The sequence below is a fragment of the Sorex fumeus genome, unplaced genomic scaffold, assembly GCF_029834395.1.
Source record: "Sorex fumeus unplaced genomic scaffold, SorFum_2.1 ptg000033l, whole genome shotgun sequence".
In the NCBI taxonomy this organism is placed as follows: Eukaryota; Metazoa; Chordata; class Mammalia; order Eulipotyphla; family Soricidae; genus Sorex; species Sorex fumeus.
The window spans coordinates 16,107,476-16,128,118 of record NW_026606090.1 but is presented as its reverse complement, the minus strand read 5'-3'; the positions used below and the strand labels follow the sequence as shown (position 1 = coordinate 16,128,118).

Genomic DNA, 20,643 nt, shown 5'->3' with positions numbered 1-20,643 from the left:
GGGGCATCTGTAGACTCGTGGTCCTTGCTGGAACCGAGGCTCGTTTCCCACTCAGCCTTAGCCCCAGTGTGCGTGTGTGCCTTCTGTAGCTGGGAAACTCGGGCTCATTGGGCCCAGAATCCAGGTGTCACGCTAGTTTAAGGGATTCAGAGATTCTGTTGGCTGAGCTGCGTCCTTACATGCAGAAGTCTCAGCTTCCATCCTTGCACGGACCACCACCAGGAGTCCCAGGAAATGCCCCAAAACAAAATTTTTGTGCCTTGGGGCTCCGTAACATGCAGTGCTCGGGGCTTACTGTTGGCAGGCACTACACACAGCGCTCACTCCTGGCGGTGCCTGGGTCGAGTGGCACCTGGCAGTGCTTGGGCTATTCCTGGAGTGACCCTTGGCTGTCCTTAGGGGACCGTATGTGGTGCCAGGGGTCGAACCAAGAGTTGGCTGCATGCAGTACAAATGCCTTACCTCCTGGACTGTTTTTCAGTCCCAGCTTGAACATTAAATTGAACATTTAAAAAGGATAGTGGTCTCACTAAAATGAAGATGGCTTTTACAGTAAGGAGAGTTCTATCCCCTAGCAAAAGTAAACTAGAAGTCGGAGAGAGGTAGGGATGATTAAGGCGGAGGAAAAGTCAAAAGAAAAAGGAAATGTAAGATAATTCTCAAGAGGTTGGAAATGCAGATTGCTGACGCCTGTGCAGATAAGCAGTCTTAAATGTTATCAATTTAAAGTGAAAATTCATTCAGTGGTTATTTGGTTAGATTTTCCCCCAGCCAAGTTCTCATCTTTGTTAGCCTTTTTTCTTTTACTCTGTCCTAGATATCTGTAACATGGAGGTGAAACATTTTTAAAAATTATCGTTTCCGGGCTGGAGGAATAGCACAGCGGGTAGGGCATTTGCCTTGCACGTGGCCGACCCGGGTTCGGTTCCCAGCATCGCATATGATCCCCTGGGCACCGCCAGGAGTGATTCCTGAGTGCAGAGCCAGGAGTAACCCCTGTGCACCGCCGGGTGTGACCCAAAAAAAGCAAAAAAGAAAATATATATATATATTGTTTCCTTTCTTCATAATGGTAAATCAACTGGTATGGTGAATTGATCTATTTGAAAAATACACATTAAGGCTTTATCCATGTTGAATGTTGAATCTTTCTGTGTATATCATTCTCAATGTTCAACTCTTAATTTTAATTCCATCCTTATTAAGCGTTCATAGTAGACTGACCACATTAAATGTTTCTTCAAAAACAGAAGCATTTCTCTTTTTCAAGTTTATCTCAGTAACAACAATTAGAAGTGAGAGGTATGATAGTAGATGTACTTTAGTGAAAAGCCATTACAACCAGCATATTTAATGCTATTTCAGGAATCCTGAATTGTTAAGTAAATAATATCCAAGAAACAAAAATAGTATTTACTTTTTAATTTTAGATGTTGCTTTTATTCAGAGAATAATTGCTTGACAAACTCTTAAATCATAATCTGTCAATCCTTTGCAACAACTCTGAAGCAGGTATGACACAGGGCTTGGGAACCAACACAACCCTTTTTTCCCTGTTTCTCTCACACTAACTGGAGTAGCAGGCATTTAGAACAGTTTTTTTCTCATTGTTCTCCATGGAGTTCCAAATTATCTGCTCTGGGTTGCAACACTGAAAAAGTACAGTATTGTTTACAAAAGCTTATATTGTTGGCTTTGATTTATATAATTCGGCTAACTGAATTAGAAGTATTATTGTATTTTCAAATACTGATTCACTTTAAATACTGTCAGATTCCTTCTATGCACGATCAGTTAAGATAATAAGGAGTTATAAAATCCTGAAATGTCAGCATATCTCCTTATTTTAATGAAACTTTAGATCACACAGTGTTTTATTACAAAATTTGGTATAATACACCTCTACCAATAAAGCTACAAGGATTTCCAAACATTACAATAAAATTATAACAAGAAATGTAGAATTTGAAGCAGAACACATGCACAGAAAATTATATCCTTTCTAAAAGTGATATTGCTGTTGCCTCATATCACATTTGTAACTGGTAGGAAGTGTGTTTCCACTCTGTACAAAGTCCTCAGCCGTCCATTAAGTTTTTAAGTTGGTAACTGCAGCTAAAATGGTTTTCTATTAAAGCATGCTATCCCAGTAGACATTTGATTACAAATTACAGACTCAAGAATCATGAAAGCCTGATATGTTATCTTTCTCAGCCTCTTCAGGCATCATCCTCATGTCACCAAAGACCACCAAAGATTTTTCTCAATTTTCAGCCTAACAATCCATTTTAAAAATCCAAGTAAATTTAATAACAAGCACTTTAGTCACCTAATTTGTGTGTGGTTTCAGACCAAAAAAAAAAAAAACTTTGGGGAGAGGGGTGTAAAGGGGCCACACTCTACATTATCAAGGCTTACTCCTTGCTCTGTGCTCAGGGATCACTCCTGGCTAGCTCAAGGGTCCTCATAGGGTGCAAGGCAAATGCCCTACCTTCTGTACTATCTCTCCCACCTCCTATAGGCAGAAACACCTTTTATCTATAAAATATAAGAATGTCATTTATTAAAAAGGTGAGACCCTACCTTTTTTTTGTTTGGTTTTGCTTTTTGGGTCACGTGCCCAGCGATGCTCAGGAATTACTCCTGGCAGTGCTTGGGGGTACCATATGGAATGCCAGGGACTGAACTTTGGTCAGCCACATGCAAGGCAAATGCCCTGCCTGCTGTACTATCACTCTGGCCCCTGACCCTTTTTTCACAATATTGTCTTCAGACTAAAAAAAATCAAGAAACTGCTTTTATTATCATTGTTATAATTTAGCATTATTGTTTTCCCCCACATCAACAACTTTATCCTAGGTCCAATTTAGAAAACATGGTTATGAAGCTTTATCGTCTCATTATTTAAGTTAATCTGATAACTAATGTTCTTGGTTTTTTCCTCCCCAACTGTACATGTGAGACTCCCGAATACACAAATGGATAGTAGGACTATTCATGCAGGTGACAGAGCTAACACTGACACCTGTGCCGGGCAACCTTGCTGGCCAGTTCACTAATGAACAATACCAGTAGAGAGAATTTGGGATTCATAATACTGACCATTTTGAGTCTTTTCAAACAGAAAATCACAGAAGAGAAATGTACATACTTAGGGCTCTAACCATCTAACAACCAACTTAACTTTCCAGTTGAATCACCTCATGCAACATTTTCTCAGTCAGCAGAAGACCTGAATAAACGAGGCTTTATGCCACCCTCTAGGGATAGTTTCAACAAAGTGTGCCAACAAGAGAAAACCAACCATATTTGCCCACTTGTTGGGACAGCTCCCCAGTCATTTCTCTTGTCAGATTTAAATAAAAGTGTTCCTAGTTCCCTCCCAATACTTGTGATGCTCAAAACCATGAAGATCTATTTTTCTCAGATATGCATGAAACTATGATGTGTTTGCAATATTACCCAGGTTCCTAAAATTTCCCTTTTACCAATTTATTATTCTCATAAAATACCAAGCTCTAAATATCAAATATGCTGATTTGAAATAAATGTAATATCCATTGGTGAAATTTTTTTCTGTAAACCAGAAGGTAAAATCAGTTCTAATTTCAATTTCAGCTGAAAAGAATATCAAAAAAGCAGAACTGTTCTGAATGCACAAAACTGCACTAAAATATTTTACCTCAATATTGTATAAGGCTTTATTGTCAAAATATTTAAATGAATGTTATAGCAATATATATTATATAGGTTGATAACCAAAGGAAGAAAAATAGACAAGGTGTATATTCTTACTATTTTAGTATGCATCCAATTAATGTGAGAGAATTTGGGGAAAATAAAATTATATAAAAGCATCCCTTTTAGGGGCTGGAGAGATAGAGCAGGTGGAGTGCTTGCCTTGCCCACTGCCAACCAGGTTTGATCTCTGGGAGCCCGAGCCCTGCCAGGAGTGATTCCTGAGTGCATAGCCAGTAATAACCCCTGAGCATTGCTAGGTGTGGCCCAATCCTCCCCCACAAAATTCAAAAAATAAATTTCACATTTCCCCCAGAGATTTTACAGACAACACAGAATCAAGATACAGTTCTAAGTGATTACAGTTCGAACCTTAATAATAGAACCTGCAACATGTAAAAATTCCAGTCATATATTATCCAGGCATTTGCAAAGTGATAATCAAGTTTTTGTCATGTTGTGGTTTCAGGTACATAGGATAATCATGAAATGCCGCTGTGGGTCTTTAGTTTTACATACTCAAATATTTTAGTAAATTGTTTTTTCATCTGTTTAGTCTCTGTGTTATCACTTCTCGATACATAATAGAGATGTAGATTAGCAACAAAAAGATGACAAAGAAATCATCTAGAAATCCTAAGATTCCAAACAAGGCTTCAGGTACAAAATCTAGAGGTGATATAAGATAGAAAAAAGCTCCCATTAAACAAAGTATTATCCTGATACGAAACATCCAGAAAAGGCCCCCGACTGAAAACATTTCCCTGAATGCATGCCTCAGTAAAGTGGGTAGATCCATAATTCTTTCCAGAATCTGGTAGGGGAAAGAAAAAATATTATGACTTAAGTAATCAGACTTCACAAAATACAATTTTCTTACAAGCTACAGATAAATATAGTTAACGATAATTAAGGAGTTTTGCATATTGTAGATTTTCTAGTAGGTAATTTGTTTTAAAGATAGTTTTTGAGGGGACTGGAAAGATCTAAGAACAGAGTGCTTGTCATGCACACTGCCCACCTACGTCCAATTCCCACACCACATGTTCTCGAGTCACACCAGGAGAGATCCCTGAGCACAGAGCCAGGAGTAAGTCCTGAACACTGCTGGATGTGGTCCAAAAATTAAAACAAAGTTACTGGGTGCTCATAAAATAGATCTCACAGCAGATAACAACTAAAAAGTGGAAAATTTTGAAAGACAGAATATAGATATTCAGTAATAATGATATAGTAATATACTTTAAAATATAGTAATATATTTAATACATACTTAAGCATACAGTAATGCCAAACTGAAGTACTGCTATTTTGAGTTAGGAAAAATACAAATCTCGTGTTCCAGGAGCAGAGTCTGGGACAGCTTTAAAATTAGTCCTTCCAGGGCCAGGGACATAGCTCAGTGGGAATAGATTTCATTTTGCAAAATGGGGCCCTGGGTTTTTCCCAGCACCCCAATCAAGTCAGACCATCTGGGTTTGAATTAAAAGCTACTTATTAGGTGACCTCCGGGAAAGTATTTTAAGATACTAGAAAATATTTTTTCTTTATAGTCAGATATTATATGAATTTATCTTTTCATTTTATTTTATAAAGATTATGCACTATAAATATACATTTTAAACATTAAAGTATGGGTGGAGAAACTTTTTTTGCCAAGGGTTAACTGGATATTTATAAGACATTCATAGGCCACACAATCTAGGCAGAGGGGCTACCAGCAGCTAATGAGAAGCCCAAGTGACTGTTTCATCATGTACAAAGGCCAGACCACATGACTTAGCAGGCCTTCTGTGGCCCACGAGTCAGATGTTCCCCTCCCCTAATTTAAAGCACAGTGCAACAGATTTTAGTATATTCATAGAGTTGTACCTCCCACATTACAAACTGACTTTGAGAACATTCCTGGCTTTGTAAAAAAGCAGTTCCTAGCTGAAGTCAGAGTTGCAAGGTTCAGGTTCTTGCCCCATATTGAGAGTGAGTACTACATACGGCTCCCCGAGTGTCCCCCTCAACCAACCCAAACATCAATTTTGATGGCTTTGACAATCTTAAGAATAGCATTGTTAGCTTAGCTTGGGTTTAAGCAAATTAGTAATTGCCAGAGTTTTGGAATGCCTTTCTGAAAATGTACACATCACTCGATTTATAAATGAGCACAGCTTTCACAGATAAAATTTAACAAATTATATTAATTATTTTTTAACTGAAACGTGGAGAAATTGGAATCCTAATACACTGTTGGTGAGAATGCATAGTCCCTATGGACTATTTTGGCAGTTCCTTAAAATGTTAAACATAAGAGTTATCTAATAATTCCACAACTACAAGAGTAATGAAACACATTCACATAAATACCAGTACATGAATATTCATTGTAGCATTATAGTAAGAACAATTCATGTCCCTTAGTTGATGAATGAATAAAATGTATATTATTTGACCTTAAAAAGCAACACAGAACCTGAGATGTTATAATGTAGTTGAACCTTAAAAACATTATTCTAAGTGAATTATGCTAGATGAAAAGGTGTTATTGCATGATCCCAGTTTAACAAAATGATGAAATAGCCAATGTATAGCAACAGAAAACTGATCAGCAGTTGTTAAGGTGTCAGGAATGAGGAAGGAAAAGAAAATCAGAAGGGATTGCACTAAAGCTTTTTGGGTGATGAAAATATCTAAAAATATCTAAAAAATTGTTTTTCTTCTGACTACACCTGGTGGTGCTCAAGGTTATTCCGGGTGCTTGGGGGATTACTCCTAGTGGTGCCTGGATTGAACCTGAACCTTCTCCAAACCACTTAACTATTTCTTTGGAGCTCTAAAGGTAGATTATGGTAATAATTATATTTTCTTTTAAAAAATACTAAAAAAACACTTTATACTTTGTACTTTGCTTTGCCACACCAAGCAGTACTCAGAGCTTACTCCTTGCTCTGTGCTCAGGGATCACTCCTGGTGGTGCTCAGGGGACCATACATGGTACCAGAGATCAAACCTAGGTCAGCTGGGTGCAAGACGATTCCTACCCACTGGACTACCTCTCTGGTCATAAATTTTTCACTTCTTACCATGTCAGTTACATCTAAACATAACTATTAAAAAAGAGAACACCAGTTATCTATTCAACTTTGAGCAAGTCAGTTTATAATTGGTTCCATGATGGTTGTTAGCTGACTACATCTATAATGTAGTCAATGCAACAACAAAAAAAAAAGTTTTACAAAATTTTTAAATCAAATGCCCCTTTGGCAGGGGTTGGGGAGAAGGGTTGGTAGAGTTAATGTGTCCTTTAAAAATAGAACACTTTTAGCACTGGAGAGATAGGAACAGAAATTAAGGTACTTGCCTTGCATATGGTCAAACCCAGGCCACTTCCCAGCACTGCCAGGGAATTTTTATGACTATATGATCCACCGACCACCACCAGGAGTGATCCCTGAGCACAAATTTTCTCACAGATTCTCACCCTCCACACACCCCCAAAAGAGAGCACTTTTAGACTGAAGATGCTCAATATCACTGAAGTAGGAACTGCAACTTAGAAATCACCTAATACGAGCATTCTGTAAGGTGCTTGCCTGGCACCACGTGTGGTCCCCTGCACACCTCCAGAAGCCATCCCTTAGCAGAGCCAGGAGTAATACCTGAACACAATTGTGTATGACCCCCAAACCCAAATAAATAAAGACTTCAGAGAAAGCTTCCTGAGGTCAGGCAGCAATTCCTCTCTAGACACTGATGTGCCAACTCCTTGACCGTGGACTTCCATGGCTCCCCAACTCTCAGAAATAAATTTCAGTTGTTTATTTAAAAAAAAAAAAAGAAATCACCTAATACCTGTTACAAGAGTTTATAAAGACAAGAGATAGGCTGGTATGCTACTCAGTAATAGAACACTTATCTTGCATGTGTGAGGCTTTAGTTTGATCTCCAACAGCACAAAATAAATTTACCTGTCATTAGAATATTTTCTTTAAAAAGTAAAAAATATTTACATACTATTGACATTAAAATATTTACATATGCATTTAGTTAGTATATAGGGAGACAGCTCAATGGGCTGGACAGCATGCTTTGCATGAGGGAGCCCCAGGTTCAAATCCCTGGCACCATATGTTCTCCCAAGCACTGTTAATTGCAGCCAAAACTAGGGGGAAAAAAAATAAGTGTTAGTGAGGATAAGGAGAAAAGGGAATCCTCTGTTGGTGGAAGTGTATACTGATGCATCTTCTATGGAGAACAGTAGAGAAGAGGTGCTTAAAAAAAAATTAAAGTGTTGTAGGATTCAATAATTCTACTTTGGGGTCTTTAAAGGAAACAAAAACACAAACTCAAAAAGATACCTGCACCTTCATTTTCATTACAACATAATACATAATAGGCAAGACATGGAAGCCACCAATGTATCCACTCATGAATTAAAAAATGTTGTATATATTTAATAAATATTTCCAACAATAAAAAGAAGGAAATTTTGTCATTTGAAAGTGCATGGATGGACCTTGAGAGCATTCTATTAAGCAAAGTAAATCAAAGAACTTCAGAATACTATATTCTTACTATATAATTTTGTACGTGGAATCTTAAAAAATATATATAGGATAGACAACAAACTGATTGCTCCCAGATATGGTAGTGGAAGCTGGTAAAATGGATAGAATAAAAAAAAATTCTAATTACAAGTCCTGAAGATGTAATACAACATAATGACAATATTTTATACCATATTATTTATGTGAAAATTAATTAGAGAGTAATACATAAATTTCACTGCTCAGGGATCACTCCTGGTGGGGTCAGAGGACCATCCAGGTGTCAAGGACTGGCTGGCTATGTACATGCTAGGCTTTACCTCCTGTCCTATCTCTCCACTATTGGTGTACTAATGGATGTTGACTGTGATCATTTCATAATATATACAAATGTTAGTTATGTCATGTACCTGAAATTAATATGTACATGCCAGTTACAAGTCAAATAAAAATTAGAATGTTTTGAATAGCTGACCATCAGAGTGCTCCAAACATGCTAATTAAGCACTGTAGCACTGTCCTCCTGTTGTTCATAGATTTGCTCAAGCACCAGTAACATCTCACAACAAATTGTGAGACTTGTTGTTACTGTGTTTGGCATATCGAGGAGCTTGCCAGGCTTTGCCCTGCAGACGAGATACTCTCGGTAGCTTGCTGGGCTCTCCGAGAGGGGCGAAAGATGGAATTCAGGTCGGCCAAGTTGGCCGCATGCAAGGCAAACGCCCTATCGCTATGCTATCGCTCCAGCCCTAAGTAAGGGAACATTAAAAATCAAGAGCCTAGGGAAACAGAGTAAAACAACCATCAAACTCTCCCAAAAGTTCTCAGTTGTGGGACATGCACATGAGGGTCATTTGCCTTGCATGTGGCCACCCGAGTTTAATCCCTGGTACCACACATGGTCCCTGAGTCCCGCCAGGAGTGACTCCTGAGCTCCAGAGCCAGGAGTAAGCCCTGAGCACTACTAGATAGCACTACCCCAAAACCCAAAACCAACAAACAACCCCGCCCCCGGCAAAAACAAAGGAGCCAGAGATAATAAGTGAGTAGGGCACTTTCCTTGCATGCTGCTGACCCAGGCACCCCATTTGATACCCTGGGCCCACCAGGAATGATCACTGAGCACAGAGCCAGAAGTAAATACTTTACACTGCTGGGTGTGGTCAAAAAAAAGAGTTCTCAGTTGTAATTTTTCTCATAAGACAAACACTACTTTAGAATTACATAGGAGTTGATAATTTGACATTTCCTTATGCTTTTTTTGCTTATATCTTTTATAAATACTTTCATAAAAATCTTGAAAACTTGTAGTCTTTGGGAAAACTGTAACTTCCTGAAACTGACAGCAATGAAGAAGGTTAAAAAACTTTATTCATCACACAATGAGATTTTTTCATAGCCAAATAATATTCATCAATAAATACCTTTACAAAAGAATCATTATATTCTCAACTTTACCTGCTGTAACATTACTTACAGATCTAGGCTGACCTGAGAATCTCCGGTTATAATCATTAATATCTTGATGCAGTGGCAAAACATCCTGAGACTGGTCATTTTCACCAAATATTGGTAGTAGTAAAGTTACCTGTTAGAGAAAACAAAAAAATGCCTTTGTGCTGCCATTAGTTTATTTTGTTATTCAATAGGATGACAGAAGGCAGAGTTTACATTTTATTTCTTTATTAAAGCAACAAAAGGTGGGAAAAGAATAAAAAATAATAATTTTTAAATAAACATTTTTTACTTCATAATAAAACCCAATAAAAATGCAATTTGAAATTCCTTTAAAAAACAGACACCTTACCCCAACACTAGTTCTAATATTTTCTAGTTCACATCAGTGATAAATTTCTTTGTTCTCTGTCCAGGCTAACAAATATTTGAAAATACAAAAGTCATGAAAATATCTGGAAGCCAAGTGTATAAAAATGTAAACCTGTATTTTGAAAGAGATATAACTTTTGTATTAACATCATGATTCCTAGGCTAAAGAGACAGTACCATAGTTAAAATGCCCGCCTTGCACACAGCCCTCTCCAGTTTGATCCTTGGCAGCTATTCCCAAGTATAGCCCTCCCACCAAATGAAGTTTTTAAAAATCATGATTACTTATCCTTACTGGCATTTAAAATGTCGATGAATGTTGCCTGTCATAACAAAAAGATTACTGCGGGGACATGTTCTCAAGCATCAATTTCTATTAATAATCAAAATGGGTAATTTTGGGAGGTAGGGCTAAGGGGAGTAAATCTAAGACTGCATATATGTGATATATGTGAGGTATGCTCTCTCACATCACTACATCCTTGGCTTTTAAAAAGGTAATTTTTTTTAAATTTTATTGAATCACTGTGAGATAGTTACAAGCTTTCATGTTTGGGTTATAGTCACACAATGACCAAACACCCATCCCTCCACCAGTGCACGTTCCCCACCACCAATATCCCCCGTATACTCCCCTTTTCCACTCTCCCCCTGCCTCCATGGCAGACAATATTCCCCATAATCTCTCTTTACTTTTGGGCATTATGGTTTGCAATAGAGACACTGAAAGGTTATCATGTTTGGTCCTTAGAAAGGTAATTCTTAATACTGTTACACACTATGATGTTCACTGTTAATGTCCAGGACCACATTAGGATAATGTAAAAATACAGTACCTTGAAAAAGAAGTAAATCTAAAAATACAGCAACTTTTATAGAAAATGGCCACTGATAACTCTTCAGTAAGGGAAGCAGAGAAGGAAAAGTAACTGATTTAGGCTGAAATCATCTAGCTCAGAGATTCCCAAACCTATTTGGCCTGCTGCCCCCTTGGGGGGAGAGAGGGGGAGCACTCACTGGCCCCCTGAGAAATTTACCTTAAGTAAACAGAAAAACGCCCCCCATTATTGCTGACACCCTGGATTGTTCCCATGTCCCTCTCCCACAACAGCCATGTGATTAAAAAATCAAATGTGAAAGAAAAAGAATTGGGGAACATAGGAAACAGGAAGGAAACAAGATCTGAAGTTCCCTCAATACCAAAATAGAAGGCAGTGACAGAGGAAAAGGGGAAGTTGGAGAAAAAGATTGAGGGGTACACAAAAGTGTACGTGTGTGTATATATAATATGTACATGTACATACCTAACAGTATATATTATTTTATTATATAAAGTCTAAAAACTGGACTAAATGAAACTTGGAGGTGTCTACTAAGTTAATAAAATGGGGGACCACACTACCCACTATACTCTTCAGCTCCAAGATCTGGTTTTTGAATTGCTGCCTTTTGGGGCTAAAAGAGCTCAACAGGCTGGCATCCATGTTTTGCCTGGAGGAACTCTGTATTCAACCCCTGGTACCTCATGATCACTCTGGCATGACTGAGAATGACCCCTGAGCACTGAGCAGGGTGTGGCCTAAAAACAAAAACAGCTGCCTCTTATAGTCAGTGATGACATCACTTTGCATATGTGCATGCATTTATTTTAGGAAAAAAGATAAATATGAAGAAAATAATGAAAACCTAGATGACAGACAAATGTCCTATTTTACTATGTTTACTAATTTAAAAAACTAAAAGTAAGGAAGAACTCACGTTTGTTATATTGTTCAGCCTTAGTTTTACCAATTTTTTAAAGAAATTGAAAAAAATTGCACATCTCATTTGTGCTCATATTTAAATTAACAACATTGAAAAATATATCTTTGTAAAAATTAAAAATTTACTATGTCCTTCCAGAGACAGATACTCTTTAATAACTGATTTCATTCTGGATATGTATTTATGTCTCAAAAAGGAAACATTTAGAAAAATTTGTTGTCTTGAACTTCACTGGAAAGACAGATTAAAAAGAAATTTTTTGCTGTTTTTTGTTTTAGGGCCATAGTCAGCAGCACTCAAGGTTTACTGCCGGAAGGCTCAGGGGACCTTATTGGGTGCGAGGGGTTCAACTCAGGTCTCTGCATACAAGGCAAGTGCCTTGCTCACTGCACTATCCAGCTCCTAAAAATAAATTTTAAATGAAAAACAGGCTAGGAAGATAGTTTAAACAGTATCACATATTCTGGGTGTGGCCCCTATTAAACAGCTATATGTGGATCCTGGAGGTCAAAAACAAAACAAAACAACTTTTAATAGTATTTGTATAAAATGAGGGCTTGATTGGCAAGTTCAGCTATCACTTTAGGGAAATTTTCTTTTCCAGTTGTATTTTCACTATAAATGATTTCAAACATAAGGCCCCCTTCTGAGGTGTCTTAAAGGCATTTTTTAAAAATGGGATATCATAAAAAAACCTTGAATAAATGAGGTTCTGCTAAAAAATTAAAATAATTCAAGTTAAAATCACTATAACATTTTATAAAATGAACTGTAACAAATATTTTCTGGATATAAATATTACCGTTTGTCTACAGATTGGGCAACTGATTGCCCCAAGCCATGAACCGTATCGCCAGTATGCAATAATGCAAGTACCTAGTGGGAGAAAAAAACAAAACATTAATACCGATGCCTTAAAAAACAATATATCCTGAGAAACTTTCAATATTAAACTGTTTTTACTTCAATCAATTCTTTAGGCACATTCAAACTTACTAACAGTTCCCAGCCACTGAAGGATATATATATATATATATATATATATATATATATATATTTTTTTTTTTTTTTTTTGCTTTTTGGGTCACACCCAGCGATGCTCAGGAGTTATTCCTGGCTCTGCACTCAGGAATTACTCCTGGCGGTGCTTGGGGGACCATATGGGATGCTGGGAATCGAACCCAGGTCAGCTGCATGCAAGGCAAACGCCCTACCGCTGTGCTATCGCTCCGGCCCCTGAAGAATATTTTTTAAACAATTAACATACGTTTTTTATACAATGAAAAGCAAGCATGAACTGTATTGGTACTGAATATTGAGTTCAATATTGATATTTTAATAGGACACATTAAATTTCCTATATGTTACACATTTAATAATCATTACTAAATATGTAAATATAGCAATCAACACATCACAGCACATATTGTTTCAGATTATGTATGTTACAAAAACATCTATTCTTTTGAGCTTAAAAAGCCAGACTATTATATTATCATTCAACAGTAAGTATGAGCAAACAGCCAAAGGATATAAAGAAAACATGCTATCTGCTCTAATTAAGCTTATAATCCAGTTCAACAACTGATTCAACTTCTGCCTGGATAGATTTTATTTTTCCATTTGGATATTTGAAGATATGAGTAACAAACCTATGAAAGGTGGGCAAAAGAGCCAACAAGTCTGTAGACTTAAAATAATAATAGATGAACTTTGTATAAGCACTGAAGTACACTGTTGTTTGTATAATAAATGAAGGAACCAAACCAGCAATAAAGAAGCACTTTTTAAATACTGTGTGATATTTAATGGAAAATTGCTTTTCTTCTCTATAGATACCTGTTCTCAGATCATGAACCTGGCCTGTCTCTTTTGAACGTTAAGGATCTCTGCACACTTCCTCTTCGCCTAGTTTAGCCTTTCGTGTTCCTTATTCTGATTCTTCCATATTGAATAAGTATCCAAAATTCAGAGCAAGAAACTGACAAGTTGTGGAGACCAAGGAACATACTTGAATCAACCAAAAAGTAGTTAGTTAAACCTTAAACTGTTCATATTTTAGTACAGAAACAGTGCAGAATGGAAGAAGTCTATGGGATGTACTACTGATTAACTTGTAGAAAAGAAAAAAAATGAACTAAAGTTTGTAGCACTGTAGCACTGTCCTCCCGTTTGTTTGATTTGCTCAAATGGGCACCAGTAAAGTCTCCATTGTGAGACTTGTTGTTACTGTTTTTGGCATATCAAATTAATACACCAAGGGGAGCTTGCCAGGCTTTGCTGTGTGGGTGGGATACTCTCGGTAGCTTGCCAGGCTCTCCGAGAGGGACAAAGGAATTGAACCCAGGTCAGCTGCATGCAAGGCAAACTCCCTACCCACTGTGCTATCACTCCAGCCGGAGTTTGTAGGACAGGTAAAATTTAGATAGGTAGGAAAGGGAGGGAGAATGCAGAGCATATGCCAAAGGCAGAAATACATGAGAAGATCTGAACAAACCAATGGGTCAAAAAACAAAGACAGTCAAACTGTATATTAATTACAGTAACTCAGAAAAAAATGCTCAACTTAAAGGTGAATTTAAAAGTTAAACAATGTTTATCTTTATTTTCCTCCTTTCAGAATACTGTATTAGATAACATTTATTCTGAGCACTCTAGTACAGGTTGGGGAATATGGGTCTGTGTTTTGCAAATTATGCAATGGTCTTTTGCCTACACTGAAAAACTATAATCCAACAAATCAAACACTTATTTTATACACACCTATGATATACTTAATATTTTCTCTTTTCCTCAACCTTCCCCTTTTGTAAAAAAAAGAGTTTAGGGGGTCAGAGAGAGTACAGCAGGTAAGGTGCTGAGTACCTAAAGGATGTGGCCCAGAAACAAAACAGAAAGGTTTACCTAACTAAACAAGATCATGATAGAGACAGTGACTCATTTGTATGAGACATGATATTGCTAATTCTGCTTATTTGTAAGATGGAGTAAGACCTCATAAAACTGCTGGAGAATTAAATAAAATAATGTGGGTTACAAGTGCAAGTAAGGTGAAATCTACTTAACTCATTTAAAGGAACTGTACAAGGTACAATATATAAGAACGAAGACAAAGTGCTCTTGAAATACATGGTATCAATGTTCTTGGACATACTGTTCTTCAACATACTACTCAAAGAACACATTTCTGTTTATTGAGAAGTTGAAAGACTAGGTTTTATTATTATTTTTGTTTTTGTTAAGTCTGTTCTTGAAACAGTTCTCTAGTGACTGTTAAATGCTGGACATTGTTCCACACATTGAATATAACAGTGAGCTCAAGAAACTTGTGAAGTTATTTGCTCCTGAGGTTTATAAATGTATATAGTGTATTAGGACTGGAGAGGCTAGTACAGAAGTGTGGACTACTTGTCTTGCCTGTAGCTGCTGTGATCTCAACCCTGCTTTAGATTCCTGGCACTAGCACAGTGCCAGGAACAGCCCCTAAGCATGGCCAGGTATGACCCAGCCCTTTCACAAACCCACTCCCCCATCCCCTGTACCTCCCTGCCAAAATATAAATGAAATTTCCCATCAATCCTCCCAAACTGTCCCCAATATAATAATCGAAAAGCATGGGTGGCTGCATAATTTAGATGGAGTGCTATCCAGTGAGAAGGGAAGAGAGGAAAATAAGAAAAAGAATGAGATGTTAGAACTGTAATTTGAAGATGATACATAGAAAGTTGATTATTTAGATAATTGTGGAGTAAGCTCATTCCAGCAGGAGGAGCCATGAGCTTGCAAGACCATCCTTTGATACTAGTGTATCTGATTGGTGTTCAGTGGGTATGAGGCTGTTTAAGAGTGAATGAAGATCACAAATAGGAGATGTCTGGGGTTGGAGCAATAGCACAGTGGGTAGGGTGTTTACCTTGCATGGGGATGCCCCAGGTTCGATTCCCAGCATCCCATATGGTCCCCCAAGCACTGCCAGGAGTAATTCCTGAGTACAGAACCAGGAGTAACCCCTGTGTACCGCCGGGTGTGACCCGAAAAGAAAACAAACAAACAAACAACACAAATAGGAGATGTCAGAGGTAAGATGCCTTTTGTAAGGTACTTGTTTTTCATCTATAACCACATTCATTTGAAGACACTGGCCCACATTAAAATTAAGTATTGAAAGTTATCTTTGAAGATTTTGAGTATAAAGGAGATAAATGCATTTGTATTTTAGAAGAATCACTGAATGCTGAGAACTCTGGGGGGAGATGGAGCGCATGAAAGGAGTTTGGAGATGTGGTAATAATTCAGACAGTGAGAGAGTCTTTCCAGATTCTAAAACCCAGGTTATTATCTTTAAAATTCTGGAGTCCTCGTGGTAGTGTCTATAAGGGGTGTGTGTGTGTATATATATATATATGGACTCTGCGCCAGGCTGTGGGGTGGGTGAGAGTCCTCCCCACCCCAAGGAACCCAGCCCTGGCAGCCGACCTCCACTGCCCAACCAACGCCACACTTCAGGCCACTTTCCAGATACATTATAAGATACTTCCTACCCATTTATGCCTCTCAGAGGGCCCAGAAAACTACCAAGAATATCCTGCCCTCACAGGCATAGCCTGGCAAGCTCCCCGTGGCATATTCAATATGCCAGATACAGTAATGACAATAGATCTCATTCCCCTGACCCTGAAAGAGCCTCCAATCTTTGGGAAAAGAAAAGAAAGAAGAGGCTGCTAAAAATTTCAGGACTAGGAGGAATAGAGACGTTACTGGCGCCCGCTCGAGTAATTCGATGATCAATGGGATGACAGTGATACAGTGAGATACAGTATATAGTGTATACATATATCTATATATAGATCTAGATAGATATCTATATATAAATATATGTAAGGTAGCTTCAGTATTTGGGAATTTTTTTTTACTCCTCTTAAGATCATTGTTTTTGGTGTCTAGGGAGCAACTGGACTGCTTAGGAGTTCCATTCAGAGTGATGCTTTGGCTCTAGCCTTTACACTATCTTCCCAGCCTAAGATAATAATTTTAATAGCATATGTATAATAATTTTTAATAGCATATGTATTTCGGGCTGGAGCAATAGCACAGCGGTAGGGCATTTGCCTTGCACGCAGCCAACATGGCCGACCCGAGTTCGATTCCTCCGCCCCTCTCGGAGAGCCCGGCAAGCTACCGAGAGTATCTCGCCCACGCGGCAGAGCCTGGCAAGCTCCCCGTGACGTATTCGATATGCCAAACACAGTAACAACAAAGTCTCCAATGGAGACGTTACTGGGCCCGCTCGAGCAAATTGATGATCAACGGGAAGGCCTTTACTTTACTTTACTTAGCATATGTAAAATTGGACTGGAGCGATAGCACATCTGGTAGGACATTTGCCTTGCACACGGCCGACCTGGGTTCGATTCCTCCGCCCCTCTCAGAGAGTCCGGCACACTACCGAGAGTATCTCGCCCATATGGCAAAGCCTGGCAAGCTACCCGTGACGTATTCGATATGCCAAAAACAGTAACAACAAGTCTCACAATTTGTTGTGAGACGTTACTGGTGCCCACTCAAACAAATCGATGAACAACGGGAGGACAGTGCTACAGTGCTACAGTGCCACACCTGGCAGTGCTCAGGACTTACTCCTAGATCTGCACTCAGGGATCACTCCTGGCAGTGCACCAAGACCATATAATGGTGCAGGAAAAAAAATCTCTGGAAGATCAGGAAAAATGTCCAAGGGTAGATTGAATCTGGGTTGACTAAGTGCAAGGTAAGTGCCCTATCTGATGTACTGTCTCTCCAGCTGAAGGTTTTTTTTTTAAAAAAAACTTTGAACCTAAAGACATTGTAGTGTAGCTAAAGAAATTGTCTAACAAGTAGAATATGATGTAATCTACCCTACTACCTCAGACCCAGTGGTAAAAACCAAGAACACAATACCTTTTGATTGAATGGGTCCCCTCAAAGAATTTCCTAAGCTGGGATTGACAAATAGAGTTCATCCTGCCTGCCAATTCTTACTAATTTCTAATTCTTATCCGGTGTACTGTGTTATAGAACAAAATATTGCTATAACCAGACTCAGAATAAGAGTGCCCAGTCAATTAGGAGTTTCAAAGACTTGAAAAGAAAAAAGTATTTTCTCTTGACTATTTAATTCTACCAATCTATTCTCAGAATATCTTGCTGTTCATTTGTATTTTTAACAGAATAAAGACAGATAATCAAACAAGTGTTCTATAATTTCTTAGCTACTAAGGCAAAACTTTCAGGGAAGCAGTACAGTGAGTTGAGCACAGAGTTTGAAATCAGCCCCAGTTTTATGGTTCTATCCCTTAGCTGCTGATCAGCCTTTGCGAAAATTCTTAGTATCTCTGAGCCTATTTCCTTATCTGTGGAATTAGATAAAATGTATGCCAAGAGTCCAACACACAGAAGCATGTGATCACCGACCCTCCTCAATCTTATTTCATTATTCCCTATGAAATCTCTGGAAGGAAAAAAAAAATCTGGAAGATCAAGAAAAATGCCCCAGGGTAGAAAGCACTACTTACTAAATTATGAAATCAGTATGCTCTTCTTTAGCTACACTACAAAGTCTAGATTTTCTCATTCTCCCTTGATGGATTATAGTTTTAATAAGCATTTTAAGAAGTAACACTGGTTGTTCTTCCTCCCTCCCCCCCAGGGAGCTTAGGTTTACTGAGTTATGCCCACCACAGTGCTCCTGAAGTGCGCCCAATTCCATCAGGGCATTCCCAATCCTCTGTTTCTCTTTAACCTCTCATTTGTGCTCTTCTTCCCCTACTAATCACATATATCCCAAATCAGACCCTGTAACCTGTAAGTCAAATTCTTCTGAGGGCTCTGGATTGCTTTTCTCTTTCCTTTATGTCCTTTGCATAGTTTGCTTTAGAGCAATGTTCTTTTTTGTATAGATACAGGAAAGTGGTTAATGCTATGCTTTTGTAACTTAGGAGTTAACTGATTGTGAATAATATTTACTCTTGGGCATCTGTCATATTTAGTTGACTTGAGCCTCAATTGCCCTTAGTTCCTAATACCCTAAAAGGCGGGGAGGGGGACCCAGCAAGGGACAAGGATGGACCCAGGGCAAGCCATAAGCTAGCTACCCTGCATCAAGAAGGAACAGGCTGAGTGCCATAAAATGTATAATAAAAGGATGGTCATGGAACAAACTCTGTCATGACCCAGAAGAAGTACCTGAATAAGGACTCTGTGGGGTTAGGAAAAACTAACCTGGCATGAGGACTGTAGTTTGGGATATAGAGTGGAACGTCCCCAGGAAGAGCCACCCTTTAAGCTTAATATATCTTTTACTGTATGCATACAAAATGATGAGAAATATTATTAAGAAGTAATTTAATGATTGTTTAAATGGATTACTAGCAAAGGAAAGGAGAAAACAATAAGCCCTTAAATGGAATTCTGCTCTTGGGGAAGAAATTCTAGAGGGGATCTAGAGTTCTGGAGCCCTTGGTGAGATTCTGTCCTTGGGTGGATCGCCTAGAACTGACCCTGAAGGAAGGGCTTTACATCTGTTCACTGTCTATGATAGTGTTCAACCACACCTATATGTAATTGCTACCCCCCAACCCTTCATGATTTCTCTATAATTAATGCTGTGAGATTTGAACAGAGGGCCACTGATTATCAACCAGCCTGTGGCCCCATTCCTTCGTCCATCGTCGGCCGGCCAGGGGGACTATGACTGGCCTGAATGTACCAAGGGGACCCCCGGGTCACCATGGGACAGTGAGCTCCCGAACAAGGACACTCCCTCGCCAACACTTTGTGTTCACTAACAGAGGCTAAGAATGTTTATGCTATCTCAGAGGGAAAAAAGATCACAAGCTAAGGGAAGGTCTTAGGTCTTCTTCTCTGAAAGAAGATTTTAGGAAGGATGAACAGTAAATGAAACTAACAAAATATACTGAGCAATGAGGGGGTCTGAATTATTTCTTAAAAATCTGTTTAATGACAAGTTGAATAACTAGCTTTTAAACTCTCTAAATCTGCTGACACAAAATAAAAATGACTGAAAAGTAAATCAGAATATTAGAAGCAATATACCCTACTCATAAAACACAAAATTGAAAAAAGGAAAATTAGGACTCCCTCTTATATACATAATGTGGGTCCTGCTCTAAATAGTCAATGTTACCAAGTATAACATTATTTGCTTACCACAAAAAAGATGTCCACAGTTTGTCTCAACAGGGAAGGAGGCTTGATGTAAACAGATTGGACAGTACATGTCAGTGTAGAACTGCTGCCGGGCAGCAGCGGGTGCATCCTGATGAGAAAACATCCAGATACATGGCACACTTGGGGTTGAAATGACTCTTATGTTCAGTTATGCTTAATGGAATAGTCAATGGAGTAGAATCATCAGATTTTACATCTGCAATAGTTTTAGTTCTTATAAGTTCGACAAAGTTATGAGGCTGTTGTTCCAGTTAAGCTTCGTGGTATCTCTCCAGTTTCCTGAGTCCACTTGAAGGATTAGCCCTACGATTTACTCAGGAGTTTCTCTTGTGTACTGAGAAACTCAAGAAGTACATATGCTGGATAATAAGAAATATCACATTATTTCCCAAGTATTAGCTTTTTTCCACTTTTAGTATCTTTTCATCCATACATTCCTGACACCTGTATGCAGATAAGATGTATGCCAGGAACAGAATTAAGCTGTCAGTGACTTAGTCATTTTGGAAGTAGAAAAATTTAAGACCCTAGAAGTTGAACTTAATCCTTC

General features: G+C 38.3%; 1 protein-coding gene across 7 annotated transcripts in view; it reads right to left on the bottom strand.

The window, feature by feature from the left end:
• Nucleotides 1–1,425: 1,425 nt before the first annotated feature.
• Nucleotides 1,426–20,643, bottom strand: part of RNF170 (ring finger protein 170) — a 36,274-nt gene continuing 17,056 nt past the window's right edge. For 5 of the 7 annotated variants that reach the window (XM_056116874.1, XM_056116875.1, XM_056116872.1 and 2 more), the window contains 4 exons: nt 20,073–20,181; nt 12,670–12,743; nt 9,754–9,864; nt 1,426–4,552 (listed from right to left, as the gene is read on the bottom strand). In XM_056116874.1, the coding sequence (XP_055972849.1) occupies nt 4,283–4,552; nt 9,754–9,864; nt 12,670–12,743; nt 20,073–20,181 (564 nt within the window). In that variant the 3' untranslated portion in view covers nt 1,426–4,282. Of the gene's footprint in view, nt 4,553–9,753; nt 9,865–12,669; nt 12,744–20,072; nt 20,290–20,643 lie in introns of all 7 variants that reach the window. The other 2 variants (XM_056116876.1, XM_056116877.1) reach the window with 1 other exon arrangement.